The sequence below is a fragment of the Megalobrama amblycephala genome, linkage group LG5 (assembly GCF_018812025.1).
Source record: "Megalobrama amblycephala isolate DHTTF-2021 linkage group LG5, ASM1881202v1, whole genome shotgun sequence".
NCBI classification, from domain to species: Eukaryota; Metazoa; Chordata; class Actinopteri; order Cypriniformes; family Xenocyprididae; genus Megalobrama; species Megalobrama amblycephala.
The window spans coordinates 38,043,410-38,060,604 of NC_063048.1; the positions used below are offsets into that span (position 1 = coordinate 38,043,410).

The window sequence follows — 17,195 nt, forward strand, 5'->3', positions numbered from 1 at the left end:
ACACTAATTCAAGTCAAACCACTTATCCTACTTATTTTAAAGTCAACATTAAATCATTTATTGTTTTTTTTTTTTTTTTTTTTGTATGGACATCTCTGATGACATGTTCACTGGCGCGAGGGTGGGGCAACCTGTCACTCACACAAGATCGACCAATAGCAAACCATAACCACACTGTAAACCCAAATAAGTTGGCAAAACTGAGAAATCCCAGCCCAGTTTCAGTTTAACTTAAGTTTGTCTAAATTAAAAGAAGTAAGTTTATAGAACTCAAAACAATGAAACAGTTCAGTCAACTTAAATATATCAGTTCTGTGAACTTGAAAGAAAAAGAAATACTCATAAAAGCTAATTTGACTGAACTAATTTGTTTAATTTAAGTTTGTCCTACTCAAACCGATTAATTATTTTGAGCGTTAGGGTTTACAGTGCATCCAATCAATTCCCAATGGACAAAATCAAGCCCCGCCCTACATTTTTTCTTGTTTGAGAAGCCATTTCACTCAGATATACGTCACAACAGGGAAGAAAAACGGTCACAACTTCCTTTTATGCCAACTTTAAAATTTGTGACATGAATGTGCAACACTCTAGTTATTTATAGCTGTACAAAACAGCTTGTAATCTGCTTGATACTGCAAACTGGTATTTCTTATTATTTTAATGTATTGCCTGGTTTGAAGCGTAAATAGTTTTACCATTTACTGCACTTTGTTATTCTTCTAGTTAATAAAGGCTAATGAATCATAAGTCTCGCACATTCACAAAAAATGAAGTGCAAAATAAGGTGGATTTATGTGTATTTTGATAATGTTGCAATGAACTTGTAATGAACGAGCGGTGTTGTTCAACAAGAAAAGAAATGCAGTCAAGAATAAAATATTTGAATGTTTTGATTAATCTTGGCACTGGTTGCTTTGGTTTATAGCTCATTGAAGACATTTTTGAGATACCTGTGGAGTAAATAAATGAGAAAAATACTTGTGGGATGCTAGAAAAGATGGGTGATGGATTGCTAGAAACACCAGCAACTTTCTCTTCATTCCCCTTCATTCGCTTGCATCCGTTTATAAGTACGTCCTTGTAAAGGAGGTTTAGCTATTACTACGGCAGCCTGCTCTGTTTCCCAGGCCTTATATAGGTTAATAGCTCTTGTGGGTGATAAGCATCTCTCTATGAGGGTAATGGTCTGTGCAATCTGGTGTGGAATGGCCACAGGCAGACAGACATCTGCACCCACGCTATATCTGGACCGCTCCGATCTAAATATGGAGCCCGTGGGCCACGGGTCTCCCAGGTGAACTCTTTCATGACGCTCATGGACGTTATTTGTGTCTGTGAAACGAGAGAATGACACTGGTGCCAAACGAAACGCACAAATGCGATGAAGAGTCATTTCATGCGCTACGGAGCAGTGGTCGGCAACAGCAGGCCTGTTTTAGCTCGAGTTTACGCTGTGAATGGTGCAACAAAAGGATGTAGAGGAAAAATGCAAATGTTTGTGAAAGAGGTTGATCATGCAACAAAAAATGAAGAATATTTTAACGCTTGGAGATCATCCGTTCTAGGTGATTCAGTTGTGCTTTCCATATTTACAGTCAAACCAAAATGTATTCAGACACCTTGAACATTCCATTCATTAATACAGTTTATTCACTATAGTTTAAAAAATGGTAATAAAATATGACAAGATCCCAGAGTTAAACTGTGTCAGAAAAAAATTATAGTTAACACTTAAGCAAAACATGGTCATGTCAAAGTGTCTGAATAATTTTTGGTACCAAATGTGTATCAATTTTACTGTTAGTCCACTGTATGAAGAATTTTTATATTATTTTATATTATATAATAATATGTCACAGTTTACTTTATTTTGCTATCCTCACTTACATACATGAACTATAGTGTCCTGAACCCACTAGTAAAAATATATCAAAAATATAAAAAAATGTCTGAATAATTTTTGGTTTAATTAATATATATATAGTCAAACCAAAAATGTATTTTTTTACATGACAGATTTACTTTATGTTGTTTCCTGGTCAACACACAGTTCAAGTAGAAAAATGAAAATATCTGTAGAAAGTATTGGTTTGTCTGATTATCAGTCTACACTACCAGTAGGAATAATTACATTTTTCAAGTCTCTTCTGCTCACCAAGGCTCCATTTATTTGTTCACAAATACAGTGAAAATCAGTAATATTGTGAAATATTATTACAATTTAAAATAACTGTTTTTCTATATGAATATATAGTAAATTGTATTTTTTTTCTGTGATCAAAGCTGAATTTTCAGCATCATTACTCCAGTCTTCAGTGTCACATGATGTCACATGGATAGAAAGTTCATTTATTTCAAATAGAAATCTTTTGTAACATTATAAACGTCTTTACTTTACCAATTTAATGCATCCTTGCTGAATAAATCTATTCAGTTATTTATATATTTAATTCTTTTTTTTTTAGCCCAAACTTCTGAATAGTGGTTTCCACAAAAATATGAATCATCATCTGTTTTCAGCATTGATAATAATCAGAAATGTAATCATGTGACACTGAAGACTGGAGAAATGATGCTAAAAAATTCAGAGTTTATTTCAAATTTTCACAATATAACTGTTTTTACTGTAAAAATCCCAACTTATTCCAAACTTTTGACCAGTAGTGTATATGGATTATTATTTGTTAATTTCTCTACATCTGCTTGTACTGAGGTGGTGAAGGTGGTCGTGATTTCCGCGGTCTCTCTCTTTCTCTCTCTCTTTCTGCACCATGATATAAAGCATCTTCTGCGAGCGAGTGCGGTGTGACTCGAGTGTCATGACTGAGAGTGATTCTGGGAAACGCAGTGTGCTGGTGTCAAAGCCAGCTGAATAAATCTTGTAGCGGCGCGTTTATATGAAGGCATCCACGAGCCACAACAAACCGTCCATCCACCCTTGGATGTAGAGGTCGAAGCCATTTCCACAGACTGGAGATGAGACGCTGTATCATTCTGAGAGAGTGAGATGCTGAAGGAGCGATACTCAATTGATCGATTGAGCCACTCAGCACCCAATAAGACATAATGCATGCTGGAGAAGTGCTATTGAAAACGAAACTCTGCTTTAACCGTTTGTTTTACACTTCTTCAGGAATACAAGAATTCAAATGCAGGAAATTGAACAACCACTTTACCGTAGACGAGATCTGACAAACAACAGCTGAAAATGAGGGCTTTATATACACCAAGGCTGTGTCCGAAATTGCCCCCTATGCCCAACACAATATTAGGAAGGTGCTCATAGTGTTTGATCGGTGTGTATTTATATAAAGTTTATGTTCGTTCACCAACTCTTCTAATCTAATCTTTTGGGTTTTGTTCGTCCCAAAGTAGCAGGTACCTCCTAATTGCAAGCTGTTTAACTTTACTGCTTTGATAAGAAAGGAATTTGAATGAGATTTTAATCACTAGTGCGCTGAGACCATGAAAAATATCCTGCTGCTTTTGTTTGGAATTGCTTTTTATGCAACTCATTAAAGATGTGTTGGTAATTGAAAAGAAGAAGGACCGTATTGAGTTGTTGTGCGCTTGTGAAGCCGACAGCAGATGAATACAGAACTGATCGTCTTTCCCTTGTTCGCCTGATCTTTACTGTTCAGTCTTCTGGGCTTCTCGTTAAAGCACACAGCAAGAACAATAACATGCTGTTAATTACTCCACTGAAAAGTGGAGAAGATAACGAGACGTTTATGTCATAAATGTATATGATGCATATTGAAACCAATCAGATTGTCTCAATAAGTAGTGGGTTGTTTACATGCCTCCATCTGTTGACAAGCAACCAGAGCTTTGCTAATGGCACTGCTGTTGTTAATGACCGTATGCTTTGTGGAAAAGCTGTTCCCATTCTGCCATATGAGTCTCTGAAGTGCTCTGTAGTTTGTCCACATTATTTATCTCCAAATATTAAAGGGCAAATTTAATAATTTTTTTTGCACCCCTATATATATATATATATATATATATATATATATATATATAGTATAGTAAGTGTTTATAGTAAGTGTTTATAAGTATTATATAATATTTATAAGTATAGACTTATGACTTAGGATTATTGAATTTCTAATAATAATTAAAAATATTAGTATTAATAATAGTAATAGTAAATTATTAGATGTGTATTGTTTATTATTATTATTATTATTATTAATATTATATTTATTATTATAATTATTATCATTAGAAATTATATATATATAGTAAAAGTATTTTTTACTATATATATATAGTAAAAAATATAAATAAATATATATTTAAACATGATTGAATTTCTAATAATAATTAAAAAATATTAGTATTAATAATAGTAATAGTAAATTATTACATATTTATTGTTTATTATTATTATTATTAATATTATATTTATTATAATTATTATCATTAGACATTCAATAATCCTAAGTCATATATATATATATATATATATATATATATATATATAAAAAATATAAAAAAATATATATTTAAACATTGTATAAGTATAGACTTATGACTTAGGATTATTGAATTTCTAATAATAATTTAAAATATCTATATTAGTATTAATAATAATAATAATAATAATAATATAGTAAATTATAATACATTTGTTATTATTTTTAATATTAATATTTATTATTATTATTATTAGAAATGTGATCATCTTAAGCCATCAGTCTATTCTTATAAGTACTTTATGTAAATATAAAATATTTATAACATGGTTTACATAATATACAATATTTTGGCTTAACACAAAGTCACCAGGAATTGTTTTTATGTACTTGTGAATTGAGTTGATTCCACATTTGATCCTAAATTTGTTCTAAATCCACTCTCACATCCATGGTTAGTCAGAGACTGTGTGTCTGTTGCTTCCTCCACAAACGGACTGTGAGCTTGTGCTCAACTGTGTTCAGCGCTTGTTTCTTAGGTGTGTTGGACTGTGCTGTCTGCATTGCTGTGCTATCAGCCGGTGCAGTTTGCTCTTTTCTATGCAACAGCATATATTTTTAGTTCAAATAAAGGTACCACCCCTTTTTGCTTTGGGTAATGAGCCGTTCAAGCATGAAGCAGACAGAAGAACCGGTGGGACTTCAGCCAAAACGAAGAGGATAGCCTTTGATTCCTGCCCACTTTCTCTCAAACCAAAAAAGTGCCTGGAGGAGGATCAGCACCGCAACACAACGCCATGAAATCAGTCCGCCCATCTGCCGACACACTTCTGCTGCAGCAGCTGTGCGCGCGCTTAATCTGAACACAGATTTAGAGGTCCACGACTTCCACCCACTCCCACGTTTACTTTACAATACATGCTCTCATGTGAAACTCAGATGATAATGTGCCGTAATTAGTGCTTTTCTAAGAAAAGCTTCACTGTTGCTCATTCTTACACTCTTAAAAATTAAGCTTCCAAAATGAGGTTTTCTCAGTGATGAGATAGAAGAAACATTTTTGGTTCCCCAAAGAACCTTTCAGTTCTTAAAGAGGCCATATTATATGCCTTTTTACAAAGTCTTGATTTCATTTCTACTAGATCAGGTTTTCATGCTTGAATGTTGATTATTTTCCTCATATTCTCCATTGTTGCAGCTCCTCTCTTCCCAGTCTGTCAGTAACGCTCTGTTTAGTTCCTCTCTATGAAGCCCCTCCTTCTGAAAAGCACAATGTGCTCTGATTGGTCAGCTGGAGCAGTGTGTTGTGATTGGTGTTTGGGAAATGTCCCGCCCCTTACCATAACCGCCAGTTTCAACACACTACTAAGTAACTCATCCAGGCCCCGCCCCTTTATTCTGCATGCAAATTATTTACATGAGGAATATTGTGACGTGTTCGTTCCCAGAAGAAAACTCAAGACTACAATGGAGGCGTTTCAGAGAGTTCAGAAACACTGACACTGATATACAGAATAACTGGAGGAGTTACCATATACATATGTATGAATCTGCTTCACAAACAGTCTTTTCAACCACACAGTTTTGTTATTTCTGTGTTACAAATATTCAAATCATCACAGAAGAACTGGGATAAAAGTTTATAGTTCAGATATAAACACTGATGTCTGCGTGATCAAAATAGAGCAAATCACCTTTATAAAGTAACTTTTTGCTTCAAATAACAATTGTATCGATTACATCACTACACCAGTAGGTGGCAACAAGTGACAGTTAATAATATGAGTCATTGAATCATTCATTCAAGAGATTCGTTCAAAAACGCTGATTCAAGTGAAGTCTTTATAAGTGAGTCATTGAATCATTCATTCAACCTGATTTTTTAAAAATAATTGATTCAGATTAATTAAACATTTTAAATAGACTGCAGCTACATTTTTTCAGAATCTCTAGAAAATGTATATTTTGTTTAGTTATTTTGTTTAGTTCAGAATTGTGGGAAAATCGTGATCTGTGTTTGAAACAAAAAAATTGTGATTCTCAATTTATTCATAATCGTACGGCTTCATTGGACTGAACAAATTTAGACATCTGAATATATGATTCGTGCCACAACATTGTAGGCACGTTTTATTTTTTAACCCAGAACAAAGATGTATTGATATTTTATTTTATTTTATTTTATTTTATTTTATTTTATTTTATTTTATTTTATTTTATTTTATTTTATTTTATTTTATTTTATTTTATTTTATTTTAAAATCTCACTCATTATTTTTAATGTATTTATCTATTTGAATGTTATTTATTATTATTTAAATTATTTATTATTTATAAATATGCATTTTTTTATTCATGCATGTATTTATACATGATTTATTTATAGTCACAGTGACATAGCTTTGAAATGATTATGAGACGCGCCATGCGAAAAAAAAAAAAAAAAAAGATCTGATGTTAATGTATAAATACATAAATACATAAATACAATGAATGTGACTTTTTATAAATACATAAATACCATAAATTACATTTTCTTCAGAATGCAAAACGCTGCTGCAGTATGTGGTCTAATCTCAGTTTTCAGGAGGTTGTTTGCCTGTGTAATTATGAGGTGTCAAAACATTAAATCAGTAAATAAATGTTTTCAACAATACAACATTTACCTGCTGGTTTAATATGACGCCTGATTATTTCTTACTCATTTTACTGCAACTTTTGTAGGTTCACAGAATAACACATCTGAACCCATGATCTGACACATCCCGCTTGCTTTAATTGCTTATTAGTGACATGAAAAGCTTGACTCAACGTCACGGTGAATCGCATTGTCCGGCAGGTCATTCACTCGTCTTTGGTGGTTGAAAGAGATCCAGTGAGCTCAAAGCTAATGATTGTGGTCAGAGCAGATGCACCGTGGCCCTTTACTTTGATACGACATGGTTTGGTTAAATCCGGCTCCCAAAGGCAACGAGGTCTTGATGCATGTTGCCATAGAAACTCTTGTGGAAAGGCTCCCTGTATGTGACCAAAGCCAAAGGCACCGGAGCTAATGAGGTTGCGAGAAAGGGCATCCAACATGGCGAGGAGCCTCGCGGAGGACAAGGTGACAACAATGACAAGGGCTTTGGAGCGGAGAGCAGGAAACAGCTCGCCTGCGGGCCCATCGACGCTGACTCATCTGATTTAAAACCTCCTCCTTAACAGCTCCGCCATCATAATCATGAATATGCATTGCAGAGCATTCTTTCCAGGCCCAAAGGGAGAGAAAGACTACAGGGGCGTCCTTGATTAGCACAGGTGTAGGTGGACTGTGTGTGTGTCTGGATCTTCTTGTGCTGAGAGAGATCTATTGTTAATGCTGTTTGCTAGGAAAAGCAGCAATGATCTGAACAAACACACTAACCTTAGAGTTTCTGATTGGCAATAGGGAAGATTGGAGGAAAAAAATCTAATAATAACTATTATTACTATACACTGTGTCCTAACCAGACGTGATGTGACGATTCCAGCAACAAACTATTTGTCTGTCCACACCAGACGCGACGTAACTATGAGATGCAATAGTCAATCAAAAATCACAGCCAATCAGAAGAGCACGTGGGCGGAGTCTTTCTGCAAGCTGCCGGCACTCGCAACGAAATGGATGTTCATAATCAAATTCATGAATATTACACCATTTATTAAAAATACATACTGAGTTACTGAAACAATCTTTGTCATAGAATACACTTGTCTGAGGTGAATTGTCCATTGTTGCTTTCAGTACGGCTATAAAAGACACACAAAATGATATTCAAACTCACATTAGATGTGTTTAACATTAAATAAAGCACCTAAACATTACCTGAGATTATCATTATCATACTTTGTGTTGTTGTTCCAGTCGCGATGTCGCAGAAACATAGAAACCATTTCTAAAATCATCACGTCGCCGTCACGGCTATAGGACAAAAACTCTGGTTAACATGGAAAAGATACCTTTTATCGTGCGACACAGAACTGCTCTGAGACACTAAAAAGTCAGGATCATGTGCTGCTCACGTATAAATGAATTGTGATTTTCCTGATAATAATTGTGATTTAAAATGCATTTTTTGTTGTTGTTGTAAAAAAGCATATTTTCTTAGCGATAGCTGCTTATTTACACTGTGCAATAGATTCTATTGACACTATGTAAAAATAGCAGTATTTAATAAGTGTAAATAGTAGTTAAATGCTATTTATACTTATAAAAAGTGGCAGATTGGCTACTGTTTGCACCTCAGTGTTGTTGTACATTAAACAGTATGCAATAATAACTTAAAATTATTAAATGGATACCACCTAATTGGGACAATAAAGCCCCCCCCCCCATACCTACCACTAACAGATAAATTATTTAAAACATGTTAGATACTATATTTCCACTTTTTCAAATATTTTCTTCATTTTTACTGAAAATAATTGCCTTTCCGATTTGATATGTGATGGGAAAAGTGAGTAGAGCGAGTTCGGCGAAAGGTGGATTCGAACACGGGTCGATTCATGTCAAAACTTTCTACCATGCACCTTACCGCTACGCTATTGTTGCTGTTAACAAGCCAACGCGATCTGTAATTTTGTCTGATCCAACCAGATGTTTGTGGGCGGAGTTAGTGTAAATAGCCTCTGCAAACTAGGCGGGCTATTTATAAATCCGCATATTCGTATTTATTTATGTAGTGCATACACAATACAGATTGTTTTCACAAAACAATGTCATGGCCCCCAGAATATTTTGTTGTATGAATATCTGAACATGCTATACATCAAAAGAAAGAACAGAGCCTCTGCTTTTAAACAAAAAACAAAAAAGTTAGCTTAATGCATTCTTTTTTTTTTATCAACACTTGAAAGTTTCATTTAAAAAAAGCAACATTTTGAACATTGTAGTCTTTTTTTAAAGACACAATGTACATAAGCAATGCTTTTATCGCTTGTTTCTGCCTGTGTTTTGATCTGTCAAATTACCTCATGTCTCATAGCACGTAACATTACAATAATAATCAACGCAAACAGCCTACAGAGCTCTTACTTGTAACTCCTGACTGCAGCAGATTCATTTCGGCCTTGATCGTGTTGTCATTTCGGCATGAATAACGTGTGATGTGAGAGCAGGTAACTCGCAATTGTTAGTTTATATTCCGCATTTCTGACTATATAAATTGCAATTTATTGCTTATATCTCGCAATTCTTACTTTATAACTCGCAATTGCGACTTAATATCACACAATTCTGAGAAAAAAAGTCAGAATTGCAAGAGAATTTTTTATTTTTTATTTTTATCCAGTGGCGGAAACAAGCTTCCATAGAAAGCACTGGATTATGAGCTGCACACGTATAAAAGGACACAATGTCATGCTTCACTCTGAAACACACAGCGCATATATTTATTTATTATATCCCTGCCTTTGTGATTTGGTAATCGTACTAATCTATATCTCAATTTCAGCTTTATTGTGATTAATCGTGCAGCCCTAAGGGGCAGACAATAAAATGAGAAAAAGAGATACTTGTGCTGAACAGACCTTAATACGCTCTTCTGGATTTGGCTGGTATTAAGTAACACCTAACAACCACCCAACACCTTAGCAACAATCCAGAACTCCTTAGCAACCGTAACATCATGATAATGAGCTTATCAGGGCCAAGCACAACTCATTTTCATCTAGCGTTCATCTTATTCTTTTAAAGAGCACGTTTAAATGATCAAGGGTTGAGATTGTCAGTCGTTTTGTGATTATGCTGCAGAAACCAATTAACTTGCTCTTGATTCTTCACTGTGCTGATCAACGATGTATTGTTTTATTACAGGCAGCGCTGAATTCCATCAGACAAATAGAAAATGTAGAGGTCTCTCATTACAAAAGGCCGTCTGCACGTTTGTATCTGTCAGGATGCTGGAGTGCTGTAATATATGCAGGTGTGCAGAGAAATCTAAATCCAATTTATTTTCCTCTCAACAGGACCTTTCTTTTCGCCCAGGCATCATGCAGAGAATATAAAAGGAGATTTGCATGAAACATGCCCACGTGAGAGAGTTCGCAGAGATAATAAAGACTGTGTTCATGAGTTTGACGTGTTGAAATGCACGACACATGGCGGTGAGACTAAACCATCCTGAAAAATGTCCAAAATAATACATGCGAAATGTAAAGGAAAACAGAAAAATAAAATGCAATGGAAATAATCATGCAGCAAGTAGGCTATTTACAGGCCTGATCTTTTTTTAGCGCCAATCTCTCACACATCTGTCCAGAACTCCATACAGAACTCCCCTTTTAAAGAGTCCATTTAATATTCAATAACTGCATGTATTATTCATGTGCTATTCAGAGCCCATGTCTGCAGTACACACAGCGTCTTTCACTAATGAACCTGTGTCGTCTGTCATGCTGTCGGAGGAAACTGCTTTAAATAAAAGTGTAACAGTAGTCTGTCTGCAGGGGCCCCGGGGACAGAGCACAATCATGAGTCAGGAGGGTTACGGGAAGATCCGGTCTGAAAAAAAGGCAAGATATAGACTGTAAAAAAAGATGGATGTTTCTACTTCCTTCTGTTGTCGAAAAATGAAGCCAAAATATCCTAGAAACGGTCGTTGACGGTGACATCATTCGGAGCCAGAGGCTCAGCTGTCAGTTGTGACGTAACGCCTCACTTTTATAGCATCGCATTTAGTCGAATAACTAACTAAAACCGAGCTTATTGGAAAAAATGAATACTTGAACATATGCCAGCATGATAACAACTACCTAAATTTACACGAGCCATCTTCGGAAAAAAAAATGATTTGAAGTGTAATTAGATTTTTGTTTTAGTTTCTCTCACGTCCCATTGGTTTTTATGGAGAGGGCGGGGTTTATGACCTATACTGCATCCAGCCACTAGTGGGCGATCACATGACTGCGGGAACATTTGAAAATGAAGAAATTAAGATAACCATAAATTTTAGTATTGCAAAAATTTGGCCAAATTGTACATCCCTCACTCTAAAAATGCTGGGTTAAAAACAACACAAGTTGGGTTGAAAATGGACAAATCCAGTGATTGCGTTAAATGTTTGCCCAACATGCTGGTCAGTTTTATTTAACTCAACTATTGTTTAAAAATGACTATATGGCTGGCTTAAAATGAACCCAAAATATTTTAAAAAATCAACTTATTAATACAATTTTAATTTCCAACATAATTTGGGTTTATTTTAAGCAAGCGATACAGTAATTTTTTAACCCAGCATTATTTAGAGTGCTAGAAACAAGCAGAGCGAACTTTTTTAATGCATTCACAGTTTGTATCAGATAGATTGCAGTTTTTTCTCCACAGATTGTGCAACCATAGTTGCCCATGCAGTGTGTTGCTCTGTGGTTGCTGAGATAGTTGCTAGGTTGTTCTCTTGAATTGATTTTCCATTCTAGATATGGCTCAGGTCCTTCATTGTGTATCTGTGGGATTTTTTCAGCTGTTTTATAGTCCAGCAGGTGAAAATGATGTATTTGATAACTGAGTAAAGAACCAGCACACCTCTCTCACACGCTGAAGCTGAATACTTCACTTAGGAGTCTGCTTACACCACTAACAGAAACATACAGGCATATTCTGGATGTTCAGCATTGGAACATGTTTACAGAAATATATGTTAAATAATGTTTTTAATCTAGTATCATTGGCTTCTCCCTCAGAACAGCTGTTTAGCTGAATCATGATTTTTTAAGCTCTAAGATTTTAATAATCAAGATCACATCATTTACAAAGGCAAAAAGGACATTTAAGTTATGCTGTGATTTAGTCAATGCACACAAGTTAAAACTTTCTTAATGTGATTTCATATATCTAACTGTGAATTGTGAATCATCAGGTGCACTTTATTTTACAATCAATACAAGCAATTTGGTTGTTTTAACCCAACAATTTGATTGTTTTAACCCAGCGATTGAGTTGTTTTAACCCAGCGATTGGGCTGTTTTAACCCAGCGATTGAGTTGTTTTAACCCAGCGATTGGGCTGTTTTAACCCAACAATTTGATTGTTTTAACCCAGCGATTGAGTTGTTTTAACCCAGCAATTGGGTTGTTTTAACCCAGCGATTGGGTTGTTTTAACCCAACAATTTGGTTGTTTTAACCCAGCGATTGAGTTGTTTTAACCCAGCGATTGGGTTGTTTTAACCCAACAATTTGGTTGTTTTAACCCAGCGACCCAACAATTTGAGTTGTTTTAACCCAGCGATTGGGTTGTTTTAACCCAACAATTTGGTTGTTTTAACCCAGCGATTGAGTTGTTTTAACCCAGCGATTGAACCCAACAATTTGTTGTTTTAACCCAACAATTTGGTTGTTTTAACCCAGCGATTGGGTTGTTTTAACCCAACAATTTGGTTGTTTTAACCCAACAATTTGGTTGTTTTAACCCAGCGATTTGGTTGTTTTAACCCAACAATTTGATTGTTTTAACCCAGCGATTGGGTTGTTTTAACCCAACAATTTGGTTGTTTTAACCCAGCGATTGAGTTGTTTTAACCCAGCGATTGGGTTGTTTTAACCCAACAATTTGGTTGTTTTAACCCAGCGATTGAGTTGTTTTAACCCAGCGATTGAGTTGTTTTAACCCAACAATTTGGTTGTTTTAACCCAGCGATTGGGTTGTTTTAACCCCACAATTTGGTTGTTTTAACCCAGCGATTGGGTTGTTTTAACCCAACAATTTGGTTGTTTTAACCCAGCGATTGGGTTGTTTTAACCCAACAATTTGGTTGTTTTAACCCAGCGATTGAGTTGTTTTAACCCAACAATTTGGTTGTTTTAACCCAGCGATTGAGTTGTTTTAACCCAACAATTTGATTGTTTTAACCCAGTGGTTGGGTTAAATGTTTGCCCAACCTCTTGGGTAGTTTTATTTAACTATTCATTTAACTATTGTTTAAAAATTACTGTATTACTTGATTAAAATGAACCGAAATTCTGTTGGAAATTAACATTTATTAATAAGTTTAATGAATAATAATTAAACAATAAAGATTTATTAAATTGCTAATTAATAAATGTTCACCTTTTGATTATTATTGTTGCCTCTAGTAATTATGTGTCTGATTTTTTTATTCCCAACCTATTTTTGGTTCATTTTAAGCCAGACATGTAGTTGAGTTAAATAAAACTACCCAGCAGGTTAATCATTTAACCCAACCGCTGGGTTTGTCCATTTTCAACCCAACTTGGGTTACTTTTAACCCAGCATTTATTAGAGTGTAGGTTATTTCAGCAACTGTATTTAAATGATTCTTTGATACACTCAGTGTTGGGTGTGACAGTGTGTTCATTGTTTGCACATCTTCTCAACTGAATGCGACTGAATAAAATATTTACGAGCATCATTTAGCAATGCATCTAAATGCTAGTTTGGAGCGAGACATTGGTGGTGCCATTCAATCATTCGCTCCCTCAAGTGGCAAGAAGACAATTCAAAATGTAATATTACTCATTGAACCATCTTTGAAATTACCGAAGCCCTCCGTGAGCACTGATGGATTTAGACTCTTTAATGGCTTCGTTTTCCTCTGGGGTGTTGTTCTAGGTATATTGTTTTTTGTGAGTCACAGCCGAAATTGATAAAACATTTGATTTTTCTTGATGGAAAACCGTTGGGTGTCTTTTTCCATTTGTTCTCGGTGATGCGCTCATGTGCTCTTTGGGATTTTGCCGCCGGTGCAGCGTCTCTCGTCCTCGTCCTCGTGCATGTTTGGCAGTAAGAGTGGTTTTTACGCTTGATTATATTTGTTCAAGCATTGGTTCTGCTGTGGCAGGGATCGCACTCGCGCATCAGAGCTTGATTGGAGAGTCGTTGCGTTGGGTTGTAATTACCCGCTGACAGCTGAGAGGCCAAAACACACCTGTTGCACAGCTGCATGTGCTGCCGAGAGAAACACTTGTTGGGCGTCACGTCAGATGAAAGATCTCCAAAACTAAAGAGGCTCCCTACCTGAGCAACACTCTTAGGCATCATAGCTACAGGCGCAAAAGCTTTTTTTGGCATAAAATCGGGTCCACATTGCAGGTTATTCTTGCCAACAAACGCCCACTTAGACAGGAACAGAGCATCTGATCTGCATTCAAAGCAAACAGGCAGATTTTGTTTTATTTTGCATTTCAGATTCATATGAAATAATTCCTGTTTTCAGCATATGCATTTCATGTTAATTCACTTTAAGTTTATTTGCATAGCACTTTCCACAATACATATTGTTTCACTGCAGCTTTACAGAAAATGCTTGTTTCAGTGTTACAGTTTAGGAAGTATTCTATTTTCAACATGGAATAAAAAACTAAAAAAGGTAATTGCAACTTTTTGTTGCACAATTCTGCCATTATTCTCACAAAGCAGACTTTTTATCTCAGAAATGTCTGTTGAAAATAAGTTATTATAAGATACAAACTCTTTTCTGAACAATTCTCTGAATTGTGAGTTATAAACTCAAAATTTATACTTAGCATTTTTGAGTTTATAACTTGCAATTTTGACTTTTTCTACACAGTTCAGAGAATTGTTCAGAGAAAAAAAGTCAAATTTGTAAGATATAGACTCATAATTGAGAGAAAAACATTAGTTTATACCTCAAAATTTTGAGTTTATAACTCGCAATTTTGTCTTTTTTTCCTCGCGATTCTCAGAAAGAGAAAAAAGGTCACTAAAAAGTCACATTCACGTTTATTCCCTTGCAGAAATAAGCTTTCATAGTATTCTGTTATCAGCCAGAGATGAGTGTGTCAAGGTAATAGCAGTTATAATATCCACCTTATTTTTCAGCTAAGAGCAGCGTGGCCATTTGTAAATTTAATGTGTCTGTCATTCGCTTCCAGTTATTTTTAGCTGTACAAAACGCTGCTTGATATTGCAAACTGGTATTTCTTACCATGTTATCTTACTGTATTGTCTTAATTATAAACACACTGGTTTGTTGCGCAGACAGTTTTTCAGTTTACTGCACTTTGATATTCTTCCCGTTATTTCCCTATAGAGGCTAATAAATCGGAAGTCTCGCACATTCACAGAAAACACCTTACTTATGCGTTGAAATATAAGGTGAATAATACATGTTATGTGGTAAGTCATGTATTCAGACACAATGGACGTTTTAAAAGGGATGGTTCACCCAAAAATGAAGATTATCCCATGATTTACTCACCCTCAAGCCATCCTAGGTGTATATGACTGTCTTCTTTCAGACGAACACAATCAGAGTTATATTAGAAAGTATTCTTTATAATGGGAGTGAATGGGGTTGAAATTTTGAAGCCCAAAAAAGCACATCCATCCATCATAAAAGTAATCCATACGGCTCCAGGGGAATAATAATGGCCTTCTGAAGCGAAGTGATGGGGTTTTGTAAGAAAAATATCCCCATTCACTCCCATTATACGCTTGGAAGAGCCCAAATATTTTTTAATATAACTCCGATTGCGCTGGTCTGAAAGAAGAAAGTCATATACACCTAGGATGGCTTGAAGGTGAGGTTCATTTTTAGGTGAACTATCCCTTTAAGGCCCATTCACACTATGATATCGCGCACTGCAGTTTTGTCGTCTGCCACTTTAAATGCACAAGCTCTTTATAGCAGAATGGATTCTGATTGGCTGTCAGTGTTTTTATCGTTTATCAGCTGGAAAAAAATAATTCTGAACGATACCATATCATTACTGTTATCATAATAGTCGGGGTGTCGACTCTTTAGAACGATATCTTTATCATTATAGTTATCATCCTCTGTGTGAACGGGCCTTTAGGCAGCAATTACAACTTGTACTCATAAGGATTGCAATATAAAGATAATATTACAATATAAGTTCGTCATTTTTATATGTAGAGCCAAAGGTGGCATCAAGCCATCGCCTGAAATCATCACACAGGCCGGATCCATTTGTCATTTTTTGGTTTCTTTTCTACGATAAAGTGTGTGGGTTCTGATTCTGAAGTAACACCAGCGGATGTGCTGAATGTTTCTCCATCATCAGCAGGTGTTCAGAAGCTCAGATGGAGTTTTTATCGTACAGATAAAAGCGCTCGTGGGAAACGGTTGTGGGCGAGATCACAACAGCTAAGCAGCCGTAAAGAGGCTTACTGGCTTATTTCAGATGTTTTATGGCAGCGAGGCTTCATTATTGTTTTCCCTCAGGAAGCAAAGCTCCGGGAGCTCCTGGATGTGGGGAATCTGGTGGGACGGATAGAGAACCGGATGCTGACGGTGGTTACGGGACCCGACATGGTCAATATCCAGTACCTGAACTTCATGGCCTTCCAAGAAGAAGTCGCCAAGGTGTTTTCATCCGCATCATAACATTTTATCAAATAAGTAGAGCGTATATTTCTGTCAGTGAGAGATTTGTGCAGCATATTTCAGTCAGGATACTTGACCTGAATTGTTTTTAATGAAAATGCCTTTTTTTGTTTCTGCTTTGTCATTCATAAAGGAGTGGGCAGATGAGCTGTTTAGTCTGGCGTCCAACCTACTCGCTCAGAACATGGGCAGAGAATCCTGTCTGGAGAAAGCGTGAGTACCTGCAGATGATCTGTCATGGTGTACGTTCACCTGTTTGGGTCAGGACGCCGTTCACAATCTAAATGAGCTTTTTTAACCCCATAATTAATTAATTTTTATCATTAGCCAATAATCATTAGCCACTTTTCCAGTGTCGTGCCAAACCGTTTTCTTTTCTTAACCATTCTATTTGGTCCCCCCTGAAATCGGGTCACTTAATAGGCTAT

At 35.7% G+C, this 17,195-nt stretch overlaps 1 protein-coding gene across 2 annotated transcripts in view; it reads left to right on the forward strand.

Annotated features, from left to right (window-relative positions):
• Positions 1-17,195, forward strand: part of LOC125269307 (1-phosphatidylinositol 4,5-bisphosphate phosphodiesterase beta-1) — a 78,689-nt gene that overhangs the window by 14,731 nt on the left and 46,763 nt on the right. For both annotated transcript variants that reach the window (XR_007185073.1, XM_048192208.1), the window contains exons 4-5: positions 16,606-16,746; positions 16,901-16,980. Coding sequence is in view for 1 of the 2 variants with exons in the window: in XM_048192208.1 (XP_048048165.1) it covers positions 16,606-16,746; positions 16,901-16,980 (221 nt within the window). In the remaining variant the exon portion in view is untranslated. The remainder of the gene's footprint in view (positions 1-16,605; positions 16,747-16,900; positions 16,981-17,195) is intronic.